The 20,984-nt window shown below is 48.8% G+C and overlaps 2 protein-coding genes across 2 annotated transcripts; one reads left to right on the forward strand and one right to left on the reverse strand.

Annotated features, from left to right (window-relative positions):
- On the reverse strand, positions 1-20,005 carry Ubac1 (UBA domain containing 1). The gene is made up of 10 exons (XM_020164020.2): positions 19,784-20,005; positions 14,589-14,709; positions 13,682-13,755; positions 11,175-11,282; positions 9,908-10,010; positions 9,486-9,594; positions 8,784-9,006; positions 4,864-4,950; positions 4,009-4,147; positions 1-538 (listed from the first exon to the last, which is right to left on the reverse strand). Exons 1-10 carry the CDS (start codon positions 19,919-19,921, stop codon positions 423-425), a joined length of 1,218 nt encoding a protein of 405 aa, XP_020019609.1. The 5' UTR covers positions 19,922-20,005; the 3' UTR covers positions 1-422.
- Positions 11,335-11,912, forward strand: LOC109686621 (large ribosomal subunit protein eL43-like). The gene has a single exon (XM_020164022.2). The coding sequence runs from the start codon at positions 11,543-11,545 to the stop codon at positions 11,798-11,800; it is 258 nt and encodes an 85-aa protein (XP_020019611.2). The 5' UTR covers positions 11,335-11,542; the 3' UTR covers positions 11,801-11,912.
- Positions 20,006-20,984: the final 979 nt, after the last annotated feature.

Consider the following 20,984-nt stretch of genomic DNA (forward strand, 5'->3'; position numbering starts at 1 on the left):
AATAGGAAAAGGTTTATTTATTAAAGAAGTCATCTGTGAATCACTCTGGTTAAATTAGCACACTTGACATAACACTTTGGATCGGAACATGCCTTCTTTCAAATAACAGGTGGGCTCCACAAGCAAACGCCTAAAGGTCAATTCAAGTAGCATCTCAAGAGCCCAACGGAGCAGGAGGGAGGTGATCACTCACCTTCCCAGTGCAGCAGCCACCTTCTGTAAACACCTGTCAGAAGCTAAAACTGCAGCCTTACAAACCATCGTGGCGGAAGTTGATAAGCAGTAAGGTCAGAGAGGGATAGCATGATACTGTAATCCAGGCCCAGGCGCTGAAGACGGCTTCCAGGCAAGGTCCCCTCCGGCCCTTCTGCCCTGCCGACAGGCTGCTACAGCAGCACAGCAAAGGTGCTTGGTGGGCATGCCTACGTGCGGTTCAGCGTCTGGAAGATCCTAGAGATCTGCAGCATGACTGGGCCCGTCTCTGGATCATTCATCCACTGGGTGCTGTTAAGTGGGTTCTCCAGCATGTCTTCAAATGCTGTGGGGAGACAGTGGAGCTGAGCACTAGCACCCCAAGATGCCAACAAGCATAGAATGACCTTCCTCTTAATGGTCTCACAATAAAAAGAGCAGGGCCACACAGTACTCACTGTTGCCTGAAAATCCACCCACAGTGTCTGACCTGCTGACCAAACAGCAGATCTAAAATCAGAAGATCGAGTGGTCCATCTGTGGGTGGCAGTTTGCCTGTGTGTTCACAGCATTCCAACACTGGAAAGTCATGTGGCAGCAACAGCAGTACTCAAAAATCATCAGCCTGAAACCCCACTTCCAACCCACCCTAAGAAAATGACCAGATGCAGAAAAGACTTAGGTACAAAGATACTACTTACTGCTTGCTGCAGGTTTAGTATCAATGGGAAAAATTTAAGTGCTCAATCTTAGGAAAATGTTGGGTTCTTTAAAAATTGAACATTAAGCGGGGCACTGGTAGCTCATGCCTGTAATCCTAGCTACTGAAGGGGCAGAGATCAGGAGGATTGCAGTTTGAAGCCAGCCCAGGCAAGTAAGTTTGAAAGACCCTAAGACCCTATCTCAAAAATACCTAACACAAAAAGGACTGGTGGAGTGGCTCAAGGTGTAGGTCCTGAGTTCAAGCGGAGGTACCTCAAAAGAAAAAAAAATATATACAGAGAGAGAGGGAGAACATTAAAAGCATAATGGATCCAGGTGCCAGTGGCTCACACCTGTAGCTACTTGGGAGGCTAATATCAGGAAGATTGAGATTCAAGGTCAGCCTGGGCAAATGGTTCACCAGACTCCGTCTCCAAAAAAAAAAAAACAGAGCAAGATGGACTGGAGGTGTGACTCAAGTGGTAGAACAACTGCTTTGCAAGCACAAAGCCCTGAGTTCAAACTCCAGTCCCACTTAAAAAAAAAGGAATGGAGACCAGCAGGCATAAATGAGTGGTAGAACACTTGCCTAGCATGCATGAGGCCCTGGGTTCAATTTCCAGTACTACAAAAATAAAAAAATAAGGGTAATAGAATACTTTTTCTGAAGTTTTACAAAATTATGGAAATAATTTTTGCCTTTTCACAAAAAATCCTAAAACCCAGTCACTGAAGCCACTGCAGGGTGACTGCCTGTCTCTGTCTGGGTCAAGTGGTTTTGCACCAGACCTAGCCATCTCTGCACACTCTGAGTAACTCCAGCAAGGGTGGCCTTACCCACATGCACAGGCCCAGGGACAGCATCACTACTGAGTGGTCCTTAAGCAGACAACTGGGACAGAAGTGTTCCGAGTCCAAGCTTGTCAGATTGTGGGCTTTTTGCATAGACTTCACTGGTCAAGCACTCACAATGCTCTAAAACCAGAAACTTTCAGCTTAGCACTTTGAATGCTCAGCCTGTGCAGCTACTCAGGATCAGGGAGGCCCTGGGCCGGACACAGGCTCTAAGGGAAGCTTAACATGACAACCTCCCAGGCTCCAAAGCTTTCAGTCTTAGGTGGCTGTCCTCCTGATCAAAGTCTCTGAAAACCAGTTTAAAATCTTAGAAAGCCAAGTTGGTAACAAATTATAAGAATTGGCATCAGACTTAGTGAGGTAAGAAAGTGCTTCTCCACACACAGGGCTGGAACCCAACTTCCCATTACTTCCCAGAAAACAGAAAAAACAATTCCAGAATGAAAGCTGAACAAAAACATGAAAAGAGGCATTAAATATGAAAAGTCACACTGATGAGTATTTATCTGAAGGACTTTCTTCACCTGTCTTACTTCTGTATTCCAAAAATATCCAACAAGATTAATAAATGAAAGGTTTGCAACATGCAACAATGACTAGATGTTGTTAACATAAATGAGCTCACTGTTGCAATTAACAGAGCTCCAAAATTAATGACATGATTGAGACAGAAAGCAGACACGCCCAGACAGTATGTAAAAGACATGTAATACCCAGCACAGAAGTACTCAACCTTACTAACAAGCTTAAGCACTCAGGTCTTTATCTAGACAATGAGTTGGGGTCCCACAGCTGGTGGCACAGAGAGCAAGCTGACAAGGAAGAAGTAGGAGCTTCCAATGCCCCAATCTCCAACTTGGTCACTTGACACCTTGGGAATTATGCTGCACCCAGAGAACTGGACACAAGAAAGGTTACTGCAGCAGCAGGTCCAATGTGTCCAGATGAAAACCAGAAGCAGAGGGACGATCTGCTAAAGTGGCACAGTGCATCTACAGAATCAACTGTCCTCACCCTCCAGACACTCAAGTGTCTCAGACAGCAAGGACAAAGAGGGCATCGAATGCAATAGGAGAGTGAGAGGCACAGTCAACAGCACTGCCCAATGACCACAGCCTCACTGGCACTCAGGCATCCCACACAGCATATCCTCCAGAAGGAAATGCACCAATGCGAATGGGGTTCAAGGTGACATCTACTTGCTTTTTCACCCTTTTATCATCTTCCCAATTTTCTGTAATAAACTTTGTATTTCTTCTAAAACGTAAAGGTAATTTTTTGAAAGTTGTATTAGAAGTGCTTAATTTGAGGTTAAGAAAGGAGCATCCCTGCAGAGAAGCCTGGCACAGGCAGGCCAGCCTGGCTGACATGGAGACTTCACAATGAGTCTGGTGGGGACAGCACACCTGACCCAGGCACGCAGGCTCAGGGCAGCAAGTCATGTGCCCACTGCTGCAGCCAGCTCAGTCCTATCATACCAAGTGCAGATACCCTACTCTGTGAACACCCTGCTGTATGAGCTGTCCACATGCCTGAGTTCAGTCCTGCTGACCCATACTCTGCCAGGTGCAGACTGGGGTGCTCACTCCGGTGGTTTGTTTCAGTAAAAGGAGGAAGGGATGACATGAGCCAACCACCCCAGAATCTCAAAAGACAGGACTGAGTACTCAGTACCCAAACTCGAGGGGAAGGCGAGAGTCCTTCATCTATCAAATGTATCTTAAAACAAACCTACAAGCAGTAATGTCAACTGGGAAATACCAAAAGGAAACCCATTAGAAAAGGCCTGTGTGGCTCAGTGGTAGAGTGTGTTAAGTATGTATGAGACCCTGGGTTCCATCTCCGGCACCCCCACTTCCCCTAAAAAAAAGAAAGACCTCTGGGCAGACCTCAAGACAGCACCTATTAATCTCCTAAGTTCTACAAACCAGGAGAGATGGGAGGGCATGCTTTCAGTGTGAAAGGGACCATTGAGGATAAAAACAAACTCACAAATTTCACAATTGGGGACAGGAAAGCAAAAGCCGAAGCCACACCCTCTCCTCATGCGTGTTCCTGAGCAAGCCACAGGCACTGCAGGAGCTGTTCCCACTGTGGGTGAACCTAATTCCTGGGCCCTTTGGTGGCCTGGCAGGAGTGCCCTGTAGGAGCCAACCCACACGGCACAGTGATCCTCATCCCTATCTCAGTAGCACCTGTCATGGCAGACAGCCTGCTACATGTGCTCCAACCAAGTCAGCCTAAAAAAGGCACACATACCTAGCAATGTCTTAGGGTTGGTCAGACCCAGCTGAACCACTGGGTTGTCCAGGATGGCCTGAAAGAGTGGGCTCTGGGGGTCGATGCCCTGGTCCAGCTCCTCAGGGGATGGCTTCCGGTCCCCCAGCAACCACTCGCACTACAAACCAAGAACATCAGAGTGGCTGTTAGTTTTTCTTGAGACACGGTTGAGGCTGGCCCTGTACCTTTCTGTAGTTCCTGTCAAGTCCCCACAGCTGCTCTGCCTGGATGTGACCCTGACACAAGCAACCCCAGCCCACATTCAGTGCCATGCATATCCAGCCAGGCCAGAGAAGGAAGTGACCATTCTGGCTTGCTGCTTAGCAGACCTGACAATGCAGTTCAATCTGGTCACAACACACTGGTGCTAACATGGCCCCTCAACACCAGGCTTTGTTCTAAGGAACCCCAGAATGACTGAATTTCTCAAAGTCAATGAGCCTGGAACATGTGAACCAGAATTCATCATCTCTGTCTCAATCCTGTCCACAAGTGGAGGAGGCCACTAGCCCACCATGGACCCTATAAGCCGCTGGTGCATTCTCAGCATGGGACTCAGTCTTAAGAGTCTGTTTAATAAAATAAATGAACAAGCCTCACACTCACTTAGACCATGCACATAAAAGCATTGTTTTCAGAAAAGCACCAGTATCTTCAGAAGTGTACGCCTTTTGGACTATCTGTGCTAGTACCGCACACCACACAGAAAAAAGAGCACCACCGAATGCATGTAGAAGCTGGCACAAGCAGAGCACTCCTGACACAAGCCATGCGAGCCAGCGAGACAGACACCCCCCCATGCAGGCTGCATCCTGCCCACCCACCAGCACTCACAGCAGCGTTCTGTTGGTTGTTGTTCACTCTGAGGGCGTCGATCACTTCCTTCTCATCAAAGCCCATCTCCATGAGAGAAATGACAGCCTGCATGAAAACCACAATTGGTCAACACCACAGCACTGGATTCAGCGGCAGCAGCATGGGGAACAGCCCCCATGCACAGCACAGCCTGGCTTCAGAACCAGCATCTCAGCAGCTGTGCTGCCATACCACCACAAAATTTTCTACCTCAAGTCTTTTCATTACAGCTTTACTGAAACACATCTGTGTTGCCAGCATCTTAAGCCTTCCTGGCATAGGATGTGGGGCAGTGAGCAGGGCCAGGGCACACTGTCAGAGAGCCCAGTTAGGGTGGGAGGAGCACCAAGCCACCACATAACACTCAAAGGGACACGAGGCAAGCAGTTCAATCTTGGATGCACTGTTTGTCCCAATGAGCACATGGCTCAAACCATCCTCAGCAATCAAATCCAAACTCATCTCAGGGACCTTGCTACTCAATAAGTGGCATTAGAGAAAGGCCCAGCGTGTAAATCCAACTTACGTGAAGACAAAAATGTCATAGTACTTTAAGAAAAAGTGGGAGGAGCTGGATTATGCTGTAATCCTAGCTACTTGGGAGGCTGAGATGGGGAGGATTATGGTTTGAAGCCGGCCCAGGCAAATAGTTCACGAGACTCCCATACCCAAAATAACAAGAGCACCTGCTTTGCAAGTGTGAAGCAGAGTTCAAACCCCAGTCCCACCAAAAAAGAAGAAGGAAAAAGGGGGGAGGGGAATTCAGTTATCTTTAAAAAAAATTAATTTTAACATCTAGCATTTAATGAACTTAGACTCTTAAGTGTAAACATGTCACTTCTTAGTGTGAACAACCTAATCTTCAATATTTTGAGAGGAAGGATGTTCATTTTCAGGACAAAAACATTTACGTTATCCTTTATTTTATGATGAACTTTTACAACACAATATTTAAAAAGGCCAATTTTGCAAAGACTCTTAAGAGTTTCAATTTTTCAAGGGCTTTTCATAATCTTTTGAAGGTCAAATACCAGCCCAAGCTGGCCTCAAGCTCAAAATCCTCGTGCCCCAGCCTTCCGAGACGTGAACCACCATGTCCAACTAAACCCACTGTCTGAAGCCTTTGGTACCCTCTCTCCCTCATGCTAACAGGCCCCACTCAGCTCTCCAAAAACACAACACACATCACCCCGCAGAATGTGCGTGTCATTTGCAGTCCAAATGGACTGGACTATAGAGGCTTCGAGAAAACCCAGAAGAGGTTTTTCTGGTGGGGTGGAAACAGGAAGGATGCTATACATGGGGTCAGCTCACAGCAGCCTCTATTCTACCTATGGCCTATCTTATTTGATTTCTCAGGCACTTACTAACACCGGGGGCTCAAGCAGTGAATGCCAGAAGAACCCATCATACAACATTTGGATGTCAAAATCATGTAAGTAGAGTTGGGGTAAAGCTCACTGACAGAGTGATTGTCTAGCATGCACGAAGCCCTGGGTTTGATCCCCAGCACTGCAAAAGGGAGGGAGGACAAAGGTTACATAAAATGGCCTGGAATCTACTGCTCAATTCAAGAATAGTATTTACTCTCATTTCCATCTCAGCCCACAAAAATGATACCCCAATACTTTGATGTAAGGCCTTAGCAGCCTTCTGTCCCCCTCCCAAACAGGAGAGAAAGGACTCTCTCACAGGAACTCATAGACTGCAAAACCAAAGGCTTTGGTGGCTCTGTCCTTTGTACACAGCTGGCCTGTCCACGGCTGGGAGGAAAAGCAGCAAAAGACAAACTGGGTTTCAAGTGCAATCTTTGATCTCCAATCCTGTCTAATAGTGAGTAATACTTGATCGTTGCCAAACTGCTGCCTGATCTCAGGACCGGTATAGAAATCAAAGGGCAGGAGAAGAGCTGATGCATTGGCCCCTGGAGCCCTGCTGTTGTATCACAACATCTGTTAGACAAGAAGGATTCTACAGAACCTTCTAACAAAAAGAGTAAAGGGAAGGAATGGCAGTAGAAGAAGTAGCTTCAAGAAATCAGCATACTCAAATTAAGGATTAAAAAACTTTTATTTTAATAATAAGGAAAAAAAAATGGGTTGAGATGAGAAGAATGAATGTGAACCAACCAGCAGCAAGACTAGGCAGCAACCCACAAGACCAGGCAGGACCAAGATCCAGGAAAGCTGAGGATATCTCCCTGCACAAGACCAGAACCAGCGAGAGCACAATGGCTGTGTCCTCACAGGGTCTCAGCATCGGCCAGACTTGGCTCCCTAGAAGACTAAGATCATGAGACAAACATCCTGCTAATCCTAGAAACGTGCATTAAAATAGAACAAAGCTGGGAATACTGCCTCACACTTAGCTACATGGGAGGTGGAGATTGGGAGGATCATAGTTCAAGGCCGGCCCAGGCAAAAAGTTCACAAGACTCCATCTTAACCAGTGGCTGGGCACAGTGGTGTGTACCTGTCAGCCTAGCTACAGAGGGAAGCACAAATAGAAGGATTGAGGCCCAAGCCAACCCATAAAATAAGACCCTATCTCAAAAGTTACCAACACAGAAAGAGCTTGCAGAGTGGCTTCAGTGGTAGAGTGCCGGCCAAGCAAGCATAAGGTCTTTTCAAACCCCAGTACCACCAGAAGTTTAATAAAAAGATAAAACAGAAGAACAAGAAGACTTTAAATGCACAGATGAACTCACAAGAGGAAATCCCCAAGTAACAGAAAACAAACCTGATGAGATGGAAGGTGAGAAGGGATCTGCTCTGGGAGGAGTAGGAGGCATCATGGGGACCTGTGGTCCACACAGAAAGAAGTAGACAGCCCTTGGCCATGTGAGGCACTAAAACCCTTGCTAAAAGCTAGGACAAGATAAGCAGATGAGCTGGGCACCAGTGGCTCACATCTGTAATCCTAGTTACTTAGGAGGCAGAGATCAGGAGTATTAAGGTTCGAAGCCAGCCCAGGCAAATAGTTCATGAGACCCTATCTCAAAAATACCTAACACAAAAAAAGGACTGGTGGAGTAGCTCAAGGTGTAAGCCCTGAGTTCAAACACCAGCACTGCAAAAAACAAACAAGACAAGCAGATGCTTTGGTCTCTGCGGGCCATGCAGAGAAGTCAGAACCTTGAAAATGTGACTGGTACTGGGGGGTGCACATGGACCATGACCCCATTGGGACAACCAACTAAAAAGTGTCCCCTGGCTGGTGGTTCTGCTCAGTCCTACAGAGGCACACCGGAATCATCCTATGTGGACACTCTGCAATCTGACCACACAGAATTCCCATGGAACACACAAGCCCCACAGGTGAGGCCCTGAGCAAACGATCTATGTCACATGCAAGAATTCAGAAAGCAGGTAAAATGAAAGCCCCGAACGAACAGATGTGTAATCTGAAAGAAAGCATAAGGTCAAGGTAGATGTTAAAACCCTAATCGATGCACAGGAGAGTGAATGCAGAGCAGGGAAGTGTGAAGGCATCACCTGTGAGGTGGCAGGGAGGAGAGGCCAAGAGGGACACTAGTAATGGCTAGCACAGGCAGCCATGTACCCTTGCCAAGTGGCTAGCCAGCCTCATCCATTTCCTCACTCACCAGCCACCCCACAAGATGCTCCTCTAGCCCACCCAACCCCACAGATCACATCAGCACTCATTGTTGGTCAACACTTGTACAGACAGGAACTTCCACACTGAGACTTTCCAGAGATGACATGTGTTGACTGGTCACTGAGCAGAAAGAAGCCACCTGGACTCCAGAGGACATCGACTCAGGAACTAAGTCCGTCCTGGCCTGCCTGTGAACTCCCAACCCAGTTCTAGATCCCCAGCTTCCTTGCAAAACACAGCCACGAGAAGCCATCTCCACTCAAGAGAGATCCCACACATACCCGAGCATCGGCCCGGAACTCCCTTTTCCTGCGAATCTTCTTGAAGATTTCGGTGAGCTCATCCCGCTCCTCCTCTTCTCCAGCACTAGTCCCAGCAGCAGCCTCAGGGGTGGCAGCTGCAGTACCTGCCCCTGCTGGGGAAGCCTGGCCTGGAAGAGGTGTGTCAATGGCTGGGTCTTCTGCATGCTCGATTAACCACTCCATGGCCTGAGGCACTGACATGCTGAAAGAGGACAAGAGGCTCTTCCCACTCTCCCATCAGACAGCCATAGCCGCAGAGGGCCTGTCCCATCCCATGGGCTCCCCAGAAGAGATGCTGCTGCTCTGGCAGCTTCACCAGCAGCAGGAGCAGTAGTAAGTGATTCCTCCAGGCGGGAACTTCCATATTGCCCTTGCCTCAAACTACTGAGGTCCTGGCCAAGTACAGATGTACATTAAATGCTCAAGGTGTGTGGGAGCCTAAGTCTGCAGCACAAGGACACAGTCCCTAACCACCCCTCATCTACAGTGTCTTCATGTCCAGTTTAACCAAACAACTAAAACCAGTCTCTGCATATAAGTGCCTCTTTGAACACACACACACACACACACACACACACACACAAGAAATGACTCAATTGAACAAAGACTTTGGGAGGGAAGATGTGGCTCACAAGACCAAGCTCCCAGCATCTCCAGAAGGAAGGAGAGGCCCCCACATACTGGTTCAACCGAAGGGCCTTGGAGGCTCTGCTCTCCGGGAAGCCCATCTCTGTGAGCTGCCGCAGGGCCGCCTCATCCACTCGCTCATCCTCGTCTTCATCCAACATAGCTGCAGGTAAGAGGAGACCTGACATGAGGGGCTACCCTGAGCCCAAGCCACCAGCCCCTCATGGGTCAACAGATCCATCTGCGCACCAAACGTTCCTAGCAATTAGCTGAAGCCTCAGAAAGCATGAACCCTAACATCAGCTCTCACATACAAGGAGTGCCAAAAGCGCCACAAGGCCTGGGCTGAGAAAAGCAGAATACTGGGAATTTCTTCCCCTAACCCCACCCCTCCATTTGATGTGACAGCTGCAGACCCTCCCTGGGGCAATGGGCAAACAGTCAATGGGAACTCAGAATGAGGGCTCAACTCATACCATTCGCTTTCTTAAACAATTCAACTGCATCAGGGTTCAGAGCTAACAACTTCTGGGCCACCTCAATGAGAGACACCAAGATCTTCCGGAGTTCTGTCTGGAACTGCAAGGGAACAAAGAAAGAGATCGTTTCTGTGGATATCCAACAAACCTATGTGGATCTACAACCTACCCCAAACTAACACTCCAAGTGTGGCCAGACCCTATTGCCTCCTTCAAGGGAGCCCAGGCCAGCTAGAGGGAATGAAGCTGAGGCTGGGGTGGCGCCATCCCCATCCTCAGCAGGTGCCCACAGCTCTGGGGAGAAAGGGCTCTGTGTGCACAGATGGGCATAGAGAGAGCCTCTCAGCCAGCACTCAACCCCCAAAGCTCAGTGTGACACTCAGACTGCAGCAATGAGGAAAGCATCTGGCTGGTCACAGCCACAGAAGCTAAAGCTCCTCCTCTGGCCTCCCTGAAAAAAAGACTAAGCTGACCGATCCGCTACCTGGCAGGAACCACAGCTGACAGCAACTGCAGATCACCAAGAAAAGAAAGCTGACACTGAGATCTGAGACCTGTCTTGCACCAGCCTGCAACTGGCAGGGCCTAGAGCTTGGGGACCAACTGCCTCTCTACCATAATCCTAAACCTTTGTGAGACCCCTCCAGGGCTACACTCAGAGAGGCCAGGAAGGGACACACATGCCAGCCTCTGCAGAAAACTTACGATGCTCTGGTCAACACGGAACTTTCTGGAAGAGACCCTAGAAAGTTTATTCCTAAAATGAACCAGGGTTCACAGCAATGCGTAGCTCAGTCCAGACCCAAGGAAGTCAAAGCCAGCTGCTCTCCCCACTTCTGCACACATAGTGCCCCTCATCCTGGGCTAGCCCACACAGGCACTAAGCACTTTCATCTCTTAACTTTCCTGTCCAAGATAACCTGAGAGCTTAGACTCCTACCTATAAGCTTGGCAAACTCAGGTCAAAGTCTCACTTGTTCCCAGAGCTATCTGTCCCTTCAGTCCTGCTCTCAGGTAGCTGGTAAACTTCTGACTTTGAAGTAATTTTAGATTTATGGAACAGCTAGAAAGTAGTAAATAGCTCCTCAACACCTTGCCCACTTCTTTCTTTTTTGAGACGGCTGGCTTCAACTTCTGGGCTCAAGTGCTCCTCAACCTCCAGAGTGCTGGGACCACAGGTGTGTGCCAGCCAAGCACTTCTGAAGAGCCTATCGTTACCCCCTGGTGCTCAGCATGCCCCCCCACTCCCAAGCCTGGCACTCACATCTCTCATGGTTGTCTGGACCGCAGCTCTGTCTGTGCTGCAGGCGGGCAGGTTGGCAGTTGCCCGAAGGATGGCATCTTTGTCTGGAGCCTTCTGCTCTTGTTTCTTCTGCACAGAAAGTGATATGAGTCAAAAAGGACACAGGACCATAAGGGACATAACTATGAGACAGGACAAATAGGGTCCTAGTTAGAGAAAGAGCCAATCTCCTTCCACGCTAGAACTGTGGCTGACCTCCTCGGTGAGCTGGGGGAATTCTGGGGTGCTCTGCACACAGCCTCAGACACTTAGCACTTGATCCTCCTACTGCAAACTGTGTGGCAGTGAAGACATATAAAACTCTCTGGCTAGACCTACATCACAGCGACATGGACAAACGCACCAAGAAGGTCGGGACTGTCAGTAAATACGGGACCCGCTATGGTGCCTCCCTCCAGAAAATGGAAAAGAAAATTGAAATCAGCCAACACACCAACTACACCTGCTCCTTCTGTGGCAAAATCAAGATGAGGAGACAGGCTGTAGGAATATGGCACTGTGGTTCCTGCATGAAAACGGTGGCTGGTGGTGCCTGGACCTATACCACCACTTCAGCAGTCACATCAAGTCTGCCATCAGAAGACTGAAGGAATTAAAAGACCAGTAGAAGCTCTACCATTTGAGACATCCCTGGTTTACAATAAAATGGGTTAATTTATATTAAAAAAAAAAAAAGTATAAAAATCTTTTACGTTTATGTGTGTTTTGGGATGTTAGGCAAGTGTTCCACCACTGAGCTACACCCCCAGTCCCAAGATAAATAATCTGAATATGCTTTGCTCAGAATATGCTTTGAACAGTAGCAGCAATGGAAGCTCTGAAGCCACCTTCACCCCACCCTGAGGGAGGAGAAGGAAGGAAGGCAGTTACATCCTTATCACCAAGAAGCCAACTGCCCACAATCGGTAATGCAAGAAGCATCACATGCACGTTACTTAGAAATCAGGAGAGAAATTGCTGAAGATAACAATTGGAAGAATAACAAGCGGGAGTAAAGATATGGCTCTGTGCAAAGTACCTACCTACCACCCACCACTGGAAAAGAACACAGAACAAGAGTTATGTGTGACTGCTTATAGGGAGTATGACTCAAGTATGATAGGAAGCTACTGATTCTTATTAAAATTGTGTAGTATTACTTGAAATTTTAACTACATTGTCATTTTAACTTAGAAAAATACATAAAACTAAGAATTCACACCTTATAATGTTCCATCTTGCACTTATGTGAAGAAGAAGAAAGAAGAAAGGTGAGGGCTAGGGTATGGCTTAAGTGGTAGAGCACCTGCCTGGTATGTACCAGGCCTAGGGTTCAATCCCCAGTACCACCAAAAAAAAAAAAAGAAAAAGAAAAACAAAGGTGAGTGGGAGCCAATGTGTCAGGCTGTAGTCACAGCCACGCTGCTTATACTAGTTAGTGGGCCTCTAAGACCAAATACCAACAGTCAGAACCGTAACTTGAGAATGGCATCAGCCTGTAGCAGTTCTCAGAAGTGCCTGGCTCAGGACAGGCAGAAACCAGCCCAGATCTGTAATGGTAGAGATGGGCAGACAACCCATCTGAGAGCTACTGCCTGTGCCCAAACCAGCTTGGTGGCCAGGTGTGGTCAAGATAAGAAAGGCCTGAAACCCAGGGCACTCCTCCTCTATCTGTAGTCCCAGAAGAAACCCTGAAAGAGCTTGCGTGCTATCAGGCACAGATCCAGTCACTCCTCTGAGGTGAGCGCTCTCCTGGCATTTCCACTCCCTGCAGACAAGAAAGGCAACTGCCCTTCAAAACAGCACTGCCGTGTACTAGGACACAGGCACATTTGGTGCAAGAGTTGAAAAGGTCCATCCACAGTTCATGTCTTAGAACACATGAGCTTCCTAAAGGAGGAGCTCTGAGGGCAGTTACCAGACAAATAACGAACTGCTATCTTCCTAAGCCACCTCAGTTACAGGGAAGTTGCAGACTGCAAATCGACCCATTTACGTGAACTCTAGGGTATCCAACTCTGTCCTGTAAAACATACTCAGGACAGGCAAACCCAGGCTCAAAGAAGAGTGTGTGCTGCTGGGCTTGTCACCTCCTTTGCATGCTGCTCCTCATTTCACATGAAGAGTTTCCTACATTGTTCTGTCAGGATGAAATTGGGTACTGGAGGACAGAAGAACGGGAGAATGTAGAGGTCAGGCTAGACAGTGGCACAAGGGTTAAGTGGTAACTCGGGAGCATGCCCTCATTCTCCTCTGCATTTGACACCACAGAGCCAGCTTTTCTGGGGCTGGTCACCAATCACTGATGATCAAGGGTGGTCAAACAGGTCTAGCCATGATGGAGAATCTCATAGAGCATGTGTGTGATTACTGGGGATTATGCTGTGCTATGCACAGTACACAGAACTAGTACACAGATTACTTCTGCAGTCTTGAGTACAAGAGGCTTTGACCAATGAAGATCTCCTGCTGCAAACTCTGAAACTTACCTTTTCTTCTGCTGAGACATCGGACATCTTGGGAAGTGGAGCTGGAGCACGCTTTTTTATCAGCAACAGGACATCTAGAAAAAATATTTGTATCTATCAAGCTGGTCATCATTTCATAGCCATAAATCACAGGGTGCTAGACAAGCTCAGCACAGAAACAGGGGTTTCTCTGGGTCCTTCCTAAACCAAGCAAGCCCACCCACTCCTAGCTTTCTGATGTCTGTATGGGTCACCAGAGGTGACCAATGGCCCAGGAGGCACGTACAGTTTAGCCCAAATGATGACACAAAATGAACTGGTGGAAATCTTATAAAATGCTCTCATTTTCATGAGCTCACTTTTGAAAATGGGTAAGGCTGGGGAGTTTGGTCTTAATCCTCAAAGCTAACAACCTGAGGTATGGTAGGTGATAATTCACCATGGGTCACCTTCTGTCCAGTTCTGGGCCTCATTATAATGCTCAAAAGGAGTCTGTGAGCAATAACTGCTATCAGCATTTTCCAAAATTAAAGTCAGTATTTGAACGACATTTAAAAAACTGAGGTTTTCTCCCCAAGTGCCTCCAGACACAAAAGTGCAAGCAGTGAAGTGCGTGTGTGTGTGATAAGACCATCCTACTAACGTGCTTGAGACAAGAGGCACGACCATCATCTGTGACCCAAAACTAAACCTGCACAAACCCCAGACTCCGGCTTTGCTTTGAAATGGAATTAAAAAATTTGGCTTCTCCAATGTTGCTGCTTGCTCAATTTTGGGTTCTGCTATTTTTTACAAATATTCCATAACACAAACATTTTTAATAAGATAAAAACAGAGTCAATCCACTCTCTTGTTCATACTCAGCTCGACCACGGATAGCATGGGGACGGGGTCAGGGTCAGAGCTCCTGAGGTTGGGGGGTCCTTACCTTTGTCTTGGACATTTTCCTCCAGGATTGTTTTGGTGTCACTCAGCACCCTCTCTGAAGCGGCATGTATTAACTTATGATGGGTTACACTTTTTGGGTCTTCTAAGCTCCCATGAGCACACTGGGGAAAAACCCAAACGATACATCTCTAAGTAGAAAATAAGTCATGGGCTAGGTGTGGCTCAAGTGCCAAAGTTTAATTTCCCAGTACCACCAAAATAAATAAATAAAGGAACATAATCATAATATTGCAATACGGGACCTGACATCCCAAGCTACAGCTGGAATTACTGGTTTTCCTTACTATCAAGGACGTTAAAACATAGACAAAAATCAAACAACCCCATTAATGTCAGAAGCCAAATGAAATGTCACAACTCATGATTTTCCCAGGCCTTCCCGCTCATTACTGCCCACTGTAAACCACTGAGCTTGGACATGCAAGACCCTACTGATAAAGTATGGGCAACCCAAATCGCTTCCTTTGTTGGGAAAGATCTGGAAGATGATTTTCAGATGAAAATAGGTCCCTTGTTTCCTGATAGCCTAAAGATCCAGATATGTTTTGTGCATTTTTTCTTTCTTCCACAAACATGTGAAAGGGAACGAGAAACAGCAGAGAATGAGCCTCCACAAAGTTCCCAGAGAAGTACTGAATGTGACTGGCCTCACGTTCACTATGCTTTCACTACATACACAGCTCTTAGGGCCTCTCCTAAGGCAGCTCACCGGAGACTGATGGGCACACAGCTATGCCTAAGTCCCCAGTGCCCTGGAAAGCAGGGTGGGGCAGGGGAAGGAGGAGAGCACTGAAGTCCCAGCCACCCAGGGAAGACAGCGCACCTGCAACAGTGAGGAGTATGGCCACACACCCACCCCACGGTCACCCAACAGGCACTCCCAGTGACTGAGACACCTCCTCGATTGCTACTGACTTCAAACTCTAGATATTCACCTATGAGATCTCTTCCAATCCTGCAACTACCCTCTAAGAGATTGACCTCACAACCTGTTTTGGCAGGGGCCTGGGCAGACAGAAACTACTAGTCATTTCATTCAGGCACCTTGCTCCACAAAACAATGCACAGCCATCCAGAATTTAAACACTCCTATTTCTGGATTACAGAAGTCCTGTTTGTCTTTGGACAGCGCCCATCTCACTGCCAACTATATGAAGACCAACAAATGCTGATGGTAGCACAAGATGAAGACAGGTGTGCTTGCTGTGCCTGTGCCTTCTGGCACCATCTATGCTCACTTGAGTTTGTACAGTAGATTGCAACTTTACCACTACCCATCAGTACCATGCAGCCCTTCATAGCACCATACACCAGACACCACACCAGACAATGGTGCCACTTAATCAGCTGTGGCCTCTCTCCATAAGGCAGAACCTTGGAGTGAGGGAAATGTGACAGCACTCGCAATCTTCACAAAAGACCCTCCCATGCTTCTGCAGCCTGGGCTGGCAACCCTCTGGACCTCAGAATAGAGCCAGGGGCCAGGACTATTTTCCTGTTCCTATGGATTTTCTGAGTTTAGATAGCAGAATTCAGTAAAGATCAGGAAGGGAGGAAACCTGAGAAACTAGGTGAGACAGTTCACTGGTGCTTTCTAAACACCTAACAACAGACTGCAACACAGCCAGCCTGGAGGGGAGCTGTGGCACCATTCCAGGACTCTTGGGACCTGGAGTCCTCCAGGCTTCCTGGGTATGCTGGGCGCTGTGTACAGACCTCACTGGAAGCTTACTCATCACCTCCCTCTGCTACTATGGATAGTATGGAGGTTCAAAAACACCCAACAAACACAACTGCTAGCCAGAAAGGAAAAAACAGAAGCATGTATTTCTCTCTCAACACTGGCATTTTAGAGTAACAAGAATTTTCCATTAGTCTCAGATTGAAAACAGTTTTGAAAAAAAGGATCACAGAGGCTCCAGGGGTTAACATAGATTCAAACAAAACTGGCAAAGCCAGGGGCATAGAGGTGGAATCCAGCTAACAGTAAGCTATGCTCTTGCCAGTGTAACACAATAAAGAACTCTCCAACTTTCCTTCAACTTGGCAATGGCTCTGCTCCAAGAAGTACTGGGTATGCCTTTGCAATTCTAGTTGATCTGTCAAGTTCAGAACAGTCAATGAAATACAATTTTCCAAAAACAATCCTAATCATGGTTCCCAAAAGACTCTGCACAGTGTCAAAAGCACACTAGGAGCAAGACATAAGCATGAGTCACCCACACCATGCACAACACCCTCCTTCTGTCTGTGTTTGTCCACGGGGATACAGCAGTGGGAATCCCAGCGAAAACCACCACTGAGGCAGGGAGACCCTGACATCCTCTGCATTCCATGTCTACTGCCCTATCTTCTGCCTACACCCGATACCATCTGTCATGTGACAATGACAGGACCTGAAGCTTCACAGAACTTACGAAATTTCAACAGCCCACACTAGCAAGTACTGTGCTGCCTGGCACTTTGAATCACAGAGAACCCCCTACCCCAGGCATGGTGGTGCATACCTATAACCCAAGTTCTCAGGAGGCTGAGGCGAAAGGATCACAAGTTTGAGATCAGCCAGGGCTACATAGTAAGGTTCATTCAGGCTAGCCTCAGCTATGTGAGACCTTGTCTCAAAAACACACAAACAAAAAGAAACTCCTCAAGCTGGGCATGTGGCTCATGCCTGTCATCCCAGCTACTCAGAAGGTACAGATCAGGAGGATAGCAGTTCAGGGTCGGCCCAGGCAAAAAATTCTCAAAGAACAACCCAGGGATAGTGGATCACACTTGTAATCCCAGCTACATGGGAAGTGGAGGTAGGAGGATCCTGGTCTGCGGTCAGTCCTGGGTAAAAACTTGAGATCCTATGTGAAAAATAACTAGAAATAAAAAGGGATAGAGACATGGATCAAGTGGCAGAGCACCTGCCTAGCAAGTGTGAGGCCCTGAGTTTGAATCCCTCACCCGCCCCCCCCAAAACAACCTCATCCTCCATCCCACAGGTCTAATCCCATAAGACAAAGGGCTTCCTGTGCTCTTTTTTTCCAGTCCTGGGCAACAGAAGCTAGAAATCACTATGGTGAACCCATTTTAGATAAAACAAGAAAGGAAAAGGCAAAATCAGTAATCCATTTCCTTAAGAGTTATGACAATGCACTCCTCTTTCATACAGCTATGTGCTCCAGGAGTACTGTGGGGGGAAAGAAAGAAGAGTCCACATCACCCCTCAAGGTAGACGGGAAAGAGAACGAGAAAAAGAACACCCGCATAAGCACCCACAGGGGAGGCAGGAAGGAGGACTCAAGACAAGACATGCACCAGGCCTTGCTGCCTACAGCAATATGGCATGCAGGGACTGGTTTCCAGGGTGACAGTCAAGTACACAACCTGAAAAGTCTCTTTTATAACTACTGTATTCTGACTCTGCCTGCAGGATGGATGGGACTTGGAGGAGGCAATACTTTCTGATGCCTCAGGTCTACAGTCCTGTAATTTACATCAGCTCTTGTGGTGTGAAAATCCCCTCAGATCCTCTATACCTGGAGAGACTGTAGAGTGGAATAAAATCTCAACTTAAAGGAGGATATGGGGGGGAAAACCCAAAATACCAAGTAAAGTAACATATCATGAATAATTAGCCTCACATTGAAACTGTCTGCTTAATTAACTGAGTGCTCCTGAAATTCATTAGTAAGCATCTGTGGTTCATTTCCTGTTACCTTCACAAAACACTCCCAGGATGGTCATTAAGTCCATACCATTAGTGAGTTACACTAATTGCCACAGCCATGCAGGTGACATTCCAAGACAATGTGGTTTTTGGGTTGACAATATATTTTCTTTTATTCCGTTAATCCTCATGCTTATTTAGGGGGTCACCCGGAACTTAACCCTAAAGGCCCTAATCCTGTGTTGGGGAGAACACAGAACCTCCCCGGGGGTTTTAAGACACACATGCAGACACGCAGTAATGCCTGGTTCTCACAGGACATTTTGGCTTGTGCTGTCCTGGTGGGTTTCTAGAGAGCAAAACTACATGTGCTGGTTGAGAAGAAAAATAATCAAATGGTCAAAACGCACCTAACTTTGAGTACATGAGCCTCCTTGAGGTGAACGCGAGGCCAAGGCCTTCAGGTTACCACTATAGGATGTGCTCTAGAAGGGGCCTGAAACTGGGGTGTCACCATGCCCGCCTGACAATTACAGACTGACGCCACACAGCCACCACTCAAGGGTGCGAAATCTTTCTTCTCAAGCAGTTGCACAGTAATAATGGAAGTTCCCCCTTAGAGTCAGCACTTGGTCACATTTGAACACAAACAACTTGTCACACATACAGGTACATAATTTTTCACACGGTGTCTCCACTATAAAGCTGTGGCCGCCTTTAACCCAAGTCTGCCAGGAAACACAGCATCATGTCAAGGCCACCAGGGTCTGAGAGACAGCAGGTGTCCCACCTGACCACTCTCAGTGGAGCTTAGAGAGGTGAAGGTCTCAAGAACTGGTTCCAAAAGTTAGCTTAGGAAATAAGGAACGATTCTGCGAGTAAACTTCAACAAGAGGCAGCCTTGGTGGGGACCCTTGTCCTGGGCTTGCCCCCCCCACCCCCCGCAGAAAAGCAGGGGCACAGGGCCTTGGCCCTCAGTGGCACTATTTTAAGTGACTCCAGTTAAGAGCCAAGCCCAGGCGGGCAGGCCAGCCACGGGAAACGGCTCCAAGCAGCTGGCTCTGAAGGGAAGGGACCGTCATTAATTCTCAGCTTGAAAAACACTAACCTCACCCCCACGGCAAGCGAGCACAAATGCCGTAAGACGATGAGCCCTGCCTCGCCCAGGTCCTCCCCTCTCGGCCTCCGTTTCCCCATCCGCCCTCCCTCCCAAGGACCCAAAGAAATTCAATGAGGGCGGCAAGCAGAGCTTGGCCTGGTGTCTGGCGCTGGCGACCAGCGGAGCTCAGAGAAGAGCGTCCAGGAAGGTCTGCGGCCGGAGAAGAAGGTATGGCCGAGAGAGGGCCAAGGGCCGCGGGGGGACGGCGGGTCTGGGGCCAGAGGGGGTCCGCGGCTGGGGCAGATCCGGGATCGGAGCCTGGATTCTAGGAAGGAGGCAAGGTGGGACTGGGGTCCGGAAATGAGGCGCGTGTCTGCGGCCTAGGCAGGGGTCCGGGGGTCGCCGGGCAGGGCCTCACGTGCTGGAGGCAGCTCTCCTTGAGCTTCTCCACCGACGTGTCCTCGGTCGCCTCCTCCAGCCACTCAGTGCCGTCGGCCGCGCAGATGTGCAGCCGAAGCACCTTGCTCGCAAAGATCTTCTCCTCCTGCACGAACATCTCGCCGCCGCCACCGCCGGGGCCAGCGCCCGCCGCCCAAGCCCGTGAAGGTCACCGGGGCGGGCGGGCAGGCGGGGCGGGGGCGGGGCCGGGCCGTCGCGCGCTCCTTCGCTGGGCCGCCGCTGCCGCCGCCCCGCCCCGGCTCCCGTCGGCCCGGCAGCCCCGTCACTCGCCGCCGCTTGAATGATCGGCCTCGCTGCCGCCGCCGCCGCAGCCGCCGGGGGCGCGCTGTCGCCGCCGCGCCGGAAGTGCGTAACTGGCGTGCCGGGGCATGCCGGGAGATGTGGTTCTTTAGTAGGCATCTCGTGCCCACAGCCTTGACGGAAGTGGGTAACTGGACGCACAGATGCATGCTGGGAGTTGTGGTTCTCAGAGGGCGCCCGGCGGCGCACCAGAAGTGCGTAACAGGTGCCGCCGGCTATCTGTCCGGAGTTGTAGTTCTCGAACTCTTTTTCCGCCAGCGCCACTAGCCACAGGCTACTGCAGCGCTATGGCTGTGGAATACGCACTGACTCTGAAGAGTTAGCTAAAACCGGGCGTCAGCGGCTCATTCCAAAAGTTAGCTAAGGAAATAAGGAGCGATTCTGCGAGTAAACTTCAAGAGGCAGCCTTGGTGGGGGGACCCTTGCCCTGGGCCTTTGCCCGCCAGCCAGTCTTCCCCCCCCCCGCCCCCAGCAGAAAAGCAGGGGCACAGGGCCTTGGCCCTCGGTGGCACTACTTTAAGTGACTCCAGCTAAGAGCCAAGCCCAGGCGGGAAGGCCAGCCACGGGAAACGGCTCCCGTGGGGGGCTGAGATCGGGAGGATGGAGGTTCGAAGCCAGCCTGGTCAAATAGTTTGTGAGACACCCCCTCCCCATCTCCAAAATAACCAGAGCAAAATGGTCCAGTGTGGCTTAAGAGGTAAAGCAGTTGCTTTGAGAGTCCGAAGCCCTGAGTTCAAATCCCATCCCACCAAGAAACAAAACGAAACAAAAACAGCTGAGAAAAAGCTGTTTTCTCAGTCGTGTTTTTAGATCGACTACATCTTGAAATAGTATTTTGGATGCATTGGGTTACATAAAAC

Source organism: Castor canadensis, chromosome 13 (genome assembly GCF_047511655.1).
Source record: "Castor canadensis chromosome 13, mCasCan1.hap1v2, whole genome shotgun sequence".
Lineage (NCBI taxonomy): Eukaryota > Metazoa > Chordata > Mammalia > Rodentia > Castoridae > Castor > Castor canadensis.

Excerpts from the sequence above, each read along its gene's own strand:
- LOC109686621 (XM_020164022.2), top strand. The coding sequence starts at position 11,543 with ATGGACAAACGCACCAAGAAGGTCGGGACTGTCAGTAAATACGGGACC.
- Ubac1 (XM_020164020.2), bottom strand. The coding sequence starts at position 19,921 with ATGTTCGTGCAGGAGGAGAAGATCTTTGCGAGCAAGGTGCTTCGGCTG. Across the intron at positions 11,283-13,681 it reads ATGTCTCAGCAGAAGAAAAG|AAGAAACAAGAGCAGAAGGC; the intron begins GTAAGTTTCAGA and ends CTTTCTGTGCAG. Across the intron at positions 10,011-11,174 it reads TCCAGACAACCATGAGAGAT|TTCCAGACAGAACTCCGGAA; the intron begins GTGAGTGCCAGG and ends GTTCCCTTGCAG.